Raw genomic sequence first — 10,573 nt, forward strand, 5'->3', positions numbered from 1 at the left:
GGGCGCGGCCGCGCGTCGCGGCGCCGGTCGCGCGCGGCGGCCGCGGCCGCGTCCGCCGCGGCGGCCGCGGCGCGCGCGCGCGCGGCCGCGTCGCGCGGCGGGGCGGTCACGTCCGGCGCCTTGCCGCGCACGTCCGGCGGCTTGACGCGGCCCCGGCCGTCGGCGTCCGTGGCGAAGGAGAAGCGGCCCGACGCGTACGTCGTCTCGCGGCGCGTCCGCCGGAGGAGCAGGTCGCCCTTCGCGCTTTCGCGCGCGCGCGGCGTCGCCCTCGTCGCGCCGTCGTGCATGGACACGCGCAGGGCGTACTGCGCGTCGGACTCGGACGGGTGGCGCGCGGGCTCGAGGCGCGCGTCGTCGAGCGCGCGCGGGTTCGACCGCTTGAGGTCGCGGCGCGCTTTCGCCGTCTCCGCGGCGGCGGACCGCGCCGCGGCCGCGCGGCCGCGCGCGCGCGCCTGCTCCCACTGGCTCAGGCAGAGGAGGGTGCAGTAGGGCGTGTCCATGGCCCCGCCGCAGCGGCCATTGCACCAGACGAGGCGCTCCTCCTGCGTCCGCGCGAACCGGGCCGCGACGTCGATCTCTTCGTCCTCTTCTTCCAGCGGGCCGTCCGCGGCCGCCGGCGGCACGCTCCGCCGGTCGCCCCGGGGCGCGTAGGGCGTCGTCGCGAGCATCATCATGGAGAAGAGCTGGACGGCGTCCCGGAAGAGCGCCGCGGACGTCTCGGGCGGCGGCGGCGCGGGCGCGGCCGCGCCGCCGCGCGGCGCGGGCTCCTCGCCGCCGCTCTGGACCTGGTAGTAGTAGTTGGAGAACATCTGCGTCTCGACGAAGCGCGCGATGAAGTCGAGGCCCGCGTCGCCCAGCGGCTCGTACCACCACTGCTTCCGCGCGGCCGTCGACGGCGACAGGAGCCGCGACGGGTGCGGCGACGACGCGTGCGCCGCGACGACGCCGGACAGCGTGTGCCGCCGCGGGGCGCCGCCGGCCCCGGCCTCGTCGCCCTCCGGCATCTCCGGCGGCGGCGTCGCCGCGCGCGCGTCGGCCCTGGCCGTCAGGCTCGACACCTCGAGGTCCTCGGGCGACGCCGCGGGCGCCTCGCGCGGCGCGCGGCCGCGCTCGGCCTCGCGCTCGCCCCGGAGCTTGAGGGCCGTCGCGAGGAGCATCTTCAGGTGGCCGTGGACGCGGTCGACGATGGCGTCGAGCGCGCGCGCCGCGGACCGCGTCGGCCGGCCGCGCCACGCGGGCGACGGGAGCCGCGCCGCCGCCGCGGCGTCGTCGTCGTCGGCCGCGGCGCCGCCGCTCTCCTCGGAGCTCTCGCCGTCGGAGAAGGCGGACCGGTCGTCGTCGTCGCCGCCGTCGCCGAGGCCCCCGCGGATGTCGTCCGTGAGGAGCGTCGGCAGCGCCGCGTTGGAGACGTTCGCGAGCGAGCCCGCGCGCTTCGCCGGCGACGGCCGCCGCGGCCGCGCCTCGGCCGCGCCGGGCCCGTCGACGAGCAGGGGCCGCAGCGCGTCGTAGTGGGACGCGAGGTCGTGGCGCAGCTGGCTCAGCCGCGGCAGCTGGATGGCGAGGTGCGCGCCGGGGTCCGCCAGGAGCTTCGGCGGCAGCCGCACGCGGTCCTCGTCCGCGAAGACCTGGGCGGCACGCGGGTGATTCAACGCGAGCAATCCGCGCGCGCTCGGTCAAAGAAACAACATCCACGCTTCGAGAGCGCTCCGGGAGATGGTCGCTCGTCCAAAGATCAGCCGACACGAGTGGAAAACGGCCGAGAGAGGAGCTTTTGAAGTCGGGCGCCCTTTCGCGGCCCCGGCGGCGACGAGGACCATGTCCGGCCCCTGCTCGAAGTGGAGGGGCAGGGAGACGACGCCGAGGATGAGGGGCACGGGCGAGTCGAGGTACTCGTAGAGCTCGCTCGGCAGCGTGGAGATGAGCGGGCCCGCCCAGCGGAGCGGCCGGAGCAGCGACACGAGCGCGAGCGCGGACGCGGACAGCGTCTGGAGGTCCTGGGACACGAAGACGATCTGGAGCTCGACGAGGGCGCAGCCGAGCACGAGAAGCACGTTCTCGAGCGTGAGCTTGCTCAGCATGACGGGCACGGACCACTCGCGCGCGAGCGCCGTCGCCTCGTCGCCGGGCGCGGTGTCGCGGCGCCGCCTCGACGAGTGCTTGCCCCGCCCCGGCGGCCGCGTCCACTCCACGGCCGAGGGCGGGTCCGCGCGCGCGCAGCGGAAGAGGACGCGGCCGCCCGGGGGCGGGACCGGCAGCGCCGCGTAGTCGCGGAGCGTGAGGTTCGCGGCCGCGTAGCGGCGCCTGTGTGGAAATCAAATCTTCAACCCGACTTCAATGTGCGCGTAATCGACCGTTTCGACGCGAGGTTTTCTGCTGTGCTTCGAGAACTCGACGAGAGCAATCGATTCGTTCAAAAATCAGCCAAATCGACTTCGATTTGACCGAGCTAGAGAATTCTGAAGTTTGGCCCCGACGTCCCCGCTCACTGGTTGATTTCCACACAGAGCGGCGCCCGCGGTGCCGCCGGTGGTCGTCGTCGCCGCGGCCGACGGCCCGCGCCGCGCGCGACGCCGCGACCTCGGCGGCGATGGCCGCGCGCAGGACCTGGAAGTGGAGCGCGACGAAGGGGTACCGCGTGATGAGGCAGTAGCACACGTCGGCCTCGACCAAGTCGTAGCCCGCGCGGCCCTTGTCCACGGCCTCGTAGAAGCGCGTCGTGTGGGCGCAGAGGCCGTACTGGACGCGGCTCCCGTCGCGGCCGCCGCCGCTCAGCACGAAGATGACCTCCGTGACGTCGCGGTCGCCGTTGAGCGCGCCGGGCGACCGCGGCTCGCCGCGGTCCGACGCGCGCGCGGCGCCGCGCACGGCCGCGCCCACGGGCAGGCAGAAGTCGGCGATGGCCTCGGCGCCCAGGAACTCGTCCGTCGACGACAGGTGGTGCAGGACCTTGGGGCTGTAGCGCGCGCCGATGGCGACGTCCGGGTGCTCGACGAGCCGGCTCGGGAGGCCGACGACGATGAAGTGGTCGTAGAGCTTCTCGCCGCCGCCGTCGGCCGCCGCCGGCGCCGACGCGGGCGGCGCCGGCGGCGCCGCGTCCCCGGCCTCGTCGAGGGGCAGCGCGCGCGCGACGCCGTCGCCCGCGGGGCTCACCTCCGCGCCCTCGGAGCTCCGCAGCTCCGCGGCGAAGACGGGCGCCTCGAGCGGCGGGAACCGCGCCGGCGCCGGCGCCGGCGCCGGCGCCCGCGCCGCCTCGTCCCGCTCCGCCCGCTGCGCCTCGACGGGCAGCGGCGCCCGCCGCGGCGCGCGCGGCGACGACAGGTCGCCCTGCAGGACGCGGTAGGCGCGGCGCCGCGACGCCAGCGCCGCGATGCGCTCCTCGCGCCAGCGCTTCAGCTCCTCGCGGCCCTGGCGCTGCTGCGCTTCCGGCGGCACGTCGCGCGTCGTCGTCGGCATAATTCACTCGAAGCTAGCAGCCATCGTAAACCGATTTATACAATGCATGGCATGTTGAAGAACATTATGGGCAGCATGTGGGCTCCCCTGCTCACCCTCGGCGCGCTGGCCCGCGCGGCGGACACGAAGCCGCATCTGCTCTTCGTGCTCGGAGACGACGTCGGCTTCGGCGACGTCGGCTACAGCTCGCCGGATGTGATTTCGCCGACGCTCGACCGGCTGGCGGCGGAGGGGCTCAAGCTCGGCAGGCACTATGCCTACATGTGGTGCGCGCCGTCGAGAGTGCGTGCCGGCGTCCCGCGGCCATGGCGATCTTCGAAGATGTTCGTAGGCCGCTTTGTTGACCGGCTATTATCCGTCGACGACGGGCGTCTACTCCACGTCGGGCGCGCAGAACGCGCTGCCGCTCGAGTTCGCGCTGCTGCCGGGGCTGCTCAGGGACCGCGCGGGCTACCGCACGGCCGCGGTCGGCAAGTGGCACCTCGGGTTCATGAGCGAGGCGGACCTGCCGGAGCGCCGCGGCTTCGACGGCTTCTTCGGCTTCCTCGACGGCGGCGAGGACCACTACTCGCGCGTCGGCGCGGGCGCGCCGGGCTGCGACCGGGTCTTCGATCTCTGGGACAGCCGGCGGCGCGGACCCGCGACGGACGACCCGAGCGCCTTCGGGCGCTACAGCGCGGAGCTCTACGGCGAGGCCGCGGCGGACGCGATTCGGGGCCACGACGCCGCGGAGCCGCTGTTCCTCTACGCGGCGTTCCAGGTCGCGCACTCGCCGCTCGAAGTGCCCCCGGCGAAGTATTTCGACGCCTACGCGGACGCGGCGCTCTGCGCGAACGCGTCGACCAAGGGCTTCGCGTGCGCGCGGCCGGGCGCCGACGCGCCGTACCGCGCGCCGAACCACGACTGCGGGTGCGATCGCTTGGTCGTGGCCGCGATGGTCAGTCTCCTTTGTTGACCTTCACCTTGTACTTCAATATGCTTTCTTTATCTCAGGTCACGGCGCTCGACGCCGCCGTCGCCAACATGACGACCGCGCTGGCGTCGAAAAATATGGCGGACTTCGTGCTCGTCTACAGCGGCGACAACGGCGGACCGGAGATCGAGGGCCACTGGAACGGCGGACTCCGGGGCGGCAAGTGGACCTGGTTCGAGGGCGGCGTGCGGCCCGCGGCGTTCGTGCACTCGCCCTTGCTGACCCGGAGGGGCTGGCACAACGGCACGCTCCACCTCGTGGACTGGCTCCCGACGTTCCTCGCGCTCGCCGGCGCGGCCCGCGACGACGACGCGTTCGACGGCGCCGACCAGTGGGCGTCGCTCGCTTTCGGGGCGGCGCCCGCGCGGGAGGCCACGCTCATCGGTCCGGGCGTGCTCGTCCAGGGAAACTACAAGCTGTACGCGGTGCCGCCCGCCGGCTTCGGCGAGTGCTCGGTGTTCAACACGGCGACCTGGGACTGCACGCTCGGGCGGCGCGGGCAGCCGCTGGCCGCGCCCGCGGACGTCAAAGCGGACGGCAACGCGTCTCGGTGCCCGCGGCTCCAGTGCTCGGCCGGCCCCTTCGACGACCCCGCGGACGCGTGGCTCTGCTCCGCGCCCTGCTCGCTCGACAAGCCCTGCCTCTACGACGTCGTCTCCGATCCCGCCGAGGCGCGCGACGTCGCGTCTCGGTTCCCGGACGTCGTCGCGGCCATGGCCGCGGCGCTCCGAAACCACACGATCCGGCCGCCCTACCCGATCGTCCCGGACACCAACGGGTCCCGGTGCCGGGCGTGGAACGGCACGTGGGGCGGCTTCCTCGGGCCCTGGCTGGGGCGCAGGGTAGCGATGCGACCTCAAATCGCCCCCCGACGCCCGGTGAAATCTTCTGTCCGCGGCTTTGATTAATTCGATGTGCCGGGATTACCTACTCTATACGTAACGAACGGCGCGCGCGCGTGCGTGCAAAATGGACGGGAAATGCCAGTGGTCCAATTTCCTTGAAAGTCGACAAAATTGCGAGCCGAAAGACGAGAATCACCCGGCTTTGATGCTTCTTGAATACCCGGGACTGCGAAACCCAAATGTAGACGTGTTTTTTTGGGCCCCTGCCAGGTAAGAAATTTTTCGTTTCTTCAACTTGAAATTCAACAAAAATTTGATTTCCCCACATTCTTTGATTTATTGGCCCTGTGGACCGAGGGGGTTGACCGCCGGTATGCCTGGTAGTATGCGCCTACTATGCGGGTTTTATGCGGGTTTTATGCGGGTGGTATGCGGGTTTTATGCGGGTTTTATGCGGGTGGTATGCGGCTGCTATGCTGGTCGTATGCGGGTGGTATGCGGGTGGTATGCGGGTGGTATGCGGGTGGTATGCGGGTGGTATGCGGGTGGTATGCGGGTGGTATGCGGGTTTTATGCGGGTCGTATGCGGGTTGTATGCGGCTGCTATGCTGGTGGTATGCGCCTGCTATGCGGCGACCTCCGGCGGCCGTCGCCTGGGGTCGTCGACAGCGGTCGCCGGGCTGCTATGCTGGTGGTATGCGCCTGCTATGCTGGTCTTATGCGCCTGCTATGCGTCTGCTATGCGCCTACTATGCGTCTACTATGCGTCTACTATGCGTCTACTATGCGCCTGCTATGCGTCTACCATGCGCCTGCTATGCGCCTGCTATGCGGGTGGTATGCGGCTGCTATGCGTCCGCTATGCGTCCGCTATGCGTCCGCTATGCGGCTGCTATGCGGCTGCTATGCCGGTGTATGCCCGGCTGGTGTATGCCTGGTGGTCGGCCCCCTCTGCCTGTGGAGCCGTTCCCCGGTGAATTTCAGAGCCGGAACGCGACCCAGCCTGGGGGCGATCTCCTAATTCTCAGGCCGCCGAGCGCGCCGCGATGGGGAAGGTCTTTCGGGTGTCCACTCGAATCTACCTTCTAATTTTTAGGCCTCTGAACGCGCCGCGATGCGTCGGTCGCTTCGCCCGGTTGCGCGAAGCGACGTCATGGCGCGGGGCGGTCGGATTGGCCTCTGCTTCGTAGTCTAGACTACTTGTTCGCGATCCTCTTGACGTCGGCGTCCACCGGCACGTCGGGACCCTTGCCGTCGAAGCGGCTGAAGAGCTTCCCGTTGCCGTCGCGACCGAAGACCATCTTGTAAAAAACGCCCGTGCCGCGGACGACCTACGCATTAACGACTGAACCGTGCGCACGCCCGTCGCCGGACACGCCGCGCGCGACCTTCGGCTTGCCGCTCATAAGAGCCGGCGCGGCCGCGACCGTCTCGCCGAGCGTGCAAATGGATCAGACAATGGGCATGATGTTTCAGGTGTGTCTTCTAGAGCTTTGGCGTCCGCGGTTGCAGCACGAGCGCGGCGGTGCTTGGCAAGATCGGCAGGACGACGACTGACGCACTGAACTGACAACAGCAGGAGCGCACGACGACGGGACGAGGCGTGATGCCACGGCAGCAGTCGGGCTCGACGGCATCACAGCGGCACCGTCGCCGAATTGACGCAACGATGGCGCTTAGATTGCTCGCCCTGCGCGCGCCGCGCGCGACGCTGCTCCGCGTCAACGCCCGCCGCTGCTTCGCCGACGGCGGCGAAGCGCTCCACGCGCGCGCCTTGGAGGCGCTCGACTGGGGCGCTCCCAAGGAGGCCGTGCTCCACCTCTTCGAGCAGGCCGCCGCCGAGGACCACGCCGAGGCCAAGTTCTTCCTGGGCCTGGGCAAGGCGGGCCTCCTGGACCACGAGGAGGAGCGCGAGGAGCAGCACATCGACCTGCCGGGCGCCGTCGCGCACTACCGGGCCGCCGCGGCCGGCGGGTGCGCGCCGGCGATGTTCAACCTCGCGCTGGCGTTGAAGGACGGCGCGGGCGTCGACGCGGACGTCGCCGAGGCGAAGCACTGGTACGAGCGCGCCGCGGCCGAGGGCGACCCGCGCGGCGCCTTCTCGCTGGGCCTCTTCGCGGACCCGCTCCACCCCGAGGCGACGCTCGGCGACGCCAAGGACGGCGACGCGGCCGTCGCCTGGTACCGCGAGGCCTTCGACGCCGGCCACCACAAGGCCGGCGTCAACCTCGGCATCCTCCACTGGCACCCGGAGTCCGTCGCGCTCGCGAAGATGCCCGAGGCCGAGCGGCGGAGGATCGCCGTGGAGCTGTGGACCAAGGCCGCGGAGGCCGACGTCCCCGAGGCGCGGGACTGCCTGCGCCAGGCCCAGGACGTGTGGAAGGCCTAATCGCCATCGCCATCTTAGTCCGCGACGCCGACGCGGTCGAGGCCGAAGTAGCGCACGAAGTCGCCGTTGGAGCCGAGGCGCGCGTAGGGCGGCTCGACGCGCTCGCTGTCGGGCACGGCGAAGGACCAGCGGCGCCCGAAGTCGTCGACGAGGGAAAAGGCGCGCGTCCGGTCGCCGGCCACGGTGCGGTGGCCGAAGTCGCCGAGCAGGTCCGCGGTGCCGTCGTCGCAGACGTCGAGCGCCGGGCACCGCCGCTTCACCTCGGCGCAGGTCGTGAGGAGCGGGTCCTCGTGTTCCTCGGGCCGCAGCGCCGGCGCCGTCCGGTTCGGGTAGCCGCGCGCCGCGGCGTAGTCGAGCCGGAATATTTCGTCGTCGTAGGGCCGCTTCGCGGTCGGCGCGCCGGCGGCGTCGCGCGGCGCCCGGAGGCAGTCCCGGGACGCCGCGACCTGGAGCAGGGCGTGCCAGAGCGCGAGCTGGTCCTTGAAGCCGCAGCGGTTCCCGAGCCAGCGGCCGAGGATCTCGAAGCTCAGCTCCTCGCGCGCGTCGACGTAGAACCGCATGGACTTGGTCTGCCAGAAGCCGCCGCCCGCGCTCCGGGACCACCACGCGGGCCGCGGCTGTCGGAACGACGGCTCCGGCGCCCCCCGCTTCCGCGCGTCGAACCACTTCGCCCAGGCGGCGTCGGACCAGCGGAGCCGCCGCCGGCCGCCGGGCACCGGCGAGAAGACGGCGAGCGGCGCCGCGCGCCGCGCGGCGGCGACGATCGCGGGCCGCGGCGCCATGGCGTCCATGTCCACGTAGGCGACGCCCGTCACGCCCGGCCGGTCCAGCAGCGCGTAGGCCGCGACGACCTTGACGAGGTGGTTCGAGTTCGCGCGCGTCGCGTCGCCGACGTAGAGCGAGTCCGACGCCTTGACGCGGACCGTCCCGAGCGACGCCGGGCGCCGCGCGCAGGCGGCCCCGACCGTGGTCGCGAGGGCGTCGTCGAGGTCGCCGAGCCAGAGCGACCAGTCGAGCCGCGCGGCGGAGAAATACGCGACCTTGTTCACGAACGCCGCCCACTCCCGGAAGAGGTAGGCCAGGGAGCTCGCGGCGACGAGGCCGACGACGCCGGCCTGCCGCGGCGGGCCCGAGACGCCGTAGGCGCAGAGCGACGGCATCGCGAGGCTCGCCGGGTCGTCGCGGACGCCGCGGAACGTGCGCCACCCCTGGCGCGTGCCCTCGACGACGACGAGCGTCCGCGGCAGTTTGCCCTCGAAGCCCGTCGCCGCGACCTCGACGCGGCACGCGACGTCGACGGGGCCGACCTTCGCCAGGGAGTTTTTGCAGAACGGGCGGCGGTGGTGGGGGCACCGCGTCTCTTTCGCTTGTTGTGATTTCGCGATGCGCCAGCGATGGGTATAATTGGCGAGGGCCTCGTCCGTGACTTGGGCCGCCGCCGCCGCCACAGCGACGAAGGCGACGAGGCGTCGGGCGTCGCGAGCCATCGGCCTCGACGGCGCGCGGTCTACCGCCACGACTGAGCACACGAGTCGAAGTACGTCGCCAAGCGATTTGCCACTCGCAAAACCGCCGAGGACTCCGCGGCCTACGCCGCCGACGATGTGGAGGAGTCGCATTTAGGCAAAAATCCGCCGACCCGCGAACGAAAAACTCCATTACCCGCGCGCCTCGCCGTCAGCCGCAGATGCAGTCGACCTTGCGGCAGAACTCGCAGACCTTGGCCTCGAGGAGGTGGGCCTGGCCCGCGCAGTAGGTCTTGTGGCGGACGCGCCAGTCCTTGGCCTGGCACTCCTTGGAGCAGTAGCGCATGACCTTGCACTTGGAGCAGCGCGCCATGGCCTTGAGGGGCGCCTTGGGCGTCACGCGGTAGCAGTTGCCGCAGCGGAGGTCGTGCTTGCACTTCTTGGCCTTGACGACGTAGTCGCGCCACGCGGTGACGTGCTCCCAGGCGTACTTGACCTCGTCGAGGTCGTCGTCCCATTTCGCGTTCTGGACGATGCCGCCCTCGATGTAGTAGGGCAGCGGCGGCCAGGCCTCGGCGTCCTTGGGCGCGACGCCCTCGAGGAGCGACGCCGACTCCTTCTTGTGCTTCTCGATCTCCTTCTCGTACTGGCGCTCGCGGGCCGTGCGCCGGAGGCGCTCCGTGTCGCTCTCGAACTTCTGGGGCTTGCCGATGACGCCGCCCAGGGGCACGCCCGCGGCCTGCGGGTTCGGGCAGTAGTCCGGGTCCTGCCACGGGTCCGCCGCGCGGACGGCCCGCCGCCGCGCGAGCTCGGCCTCCCACTCCTCCTTGCTGTTGAAGGACATCTTCACCTCCTCGGGGTTCGTGCTGATGGGGAAGACCTTGGGCTGCCGGTCGCTGTCGGTGTCCAGCGCCTGCTCCATGGTCGAGTTCATGGCTTTCTAGTCGATGGGCGGCGCCGAGGACCGGCGGAACGGGTTCGTACGCGCGACTCGCGCGTCGCGGACGGCCGACGCCGCACGGCCGGCCTCGCGCACGAGCTGACGCGCACTGTGCGGCGCGGCGCAGGCCTCTTTGGCTGCCACAGACGAGCTCGCTTCGGCAGCTGCAACACGTCGTCAACGCGCCCTTCAAGCCAGCCGAGCCGGCGCTGACGCGCACTGCACGGTGTGGCGCGGCGAGGTAGAGCGGCGAGGGACGCCTCTTTGCCACACATCGCGCCTCGGCAGCGGCTATACCTCGTCAATGAGCGAGGCCAGTAACATATCCCGCCGGCAGGAAAAGACCGCACTCGCTTAGATCACCGGCACGTCGGCGCCGTACATGTGGGCGTGGGCCGGGTCGATGCGGCGGAGGTCGGCGTGGAGCCGCGCGACCTCGACGTGCGTCGCCGCGCGCGGCGTCCGCAGGAGCAGCCGCAGGAGCGCGAGCGCGGGCCACTTGGAGCC

General features: G+C 71.4%; 1 protein-coding gene across 1 annotated transcript; it reads left to right on the forward strand.

The window, feature by feature from the left end:
* Positions 1 to 3,504: 3,504 nt before the first annotated feature.
* Positions 3,505 to 5,545, forward strand: ARS9 (hypothetical protein; the record flags this gene model as incomplete). The annotated part of the gene is made up of 4 exons (XM_009034089.1): positions 3,505 to 3,735; positions 3,785 to 4,390; positions 4,447 to 5,210; positions 5,542 to 5,545. The coding sequence occupies 4 exons, from the start codon at positions 3,505 to 3,507 to the stop codon at positions 5,543 to 5,545; spliced, it is 1,605 nt and encodes a 534-aa protein (XP_009032337.1).
* Between the last annotated feature and the right edge of the window lie 5,028 nt (positions 5,546 to 10,573).

The sequence above is a fragment of the Aureococcus anophagefferens genome (assembly GCF_000186865.1).
Source record: "Aureococcus anophagefferens unplaced genomic scaffold AURANscaffold_1, whole genome shotgun sequence".
NCBI classification, from domain to species: Eukaryota; class Pelagophyceae; order Pelagomonadales; family Pelagomonadaceae; genus Aureococcus; species Aureococcus anophagefferens.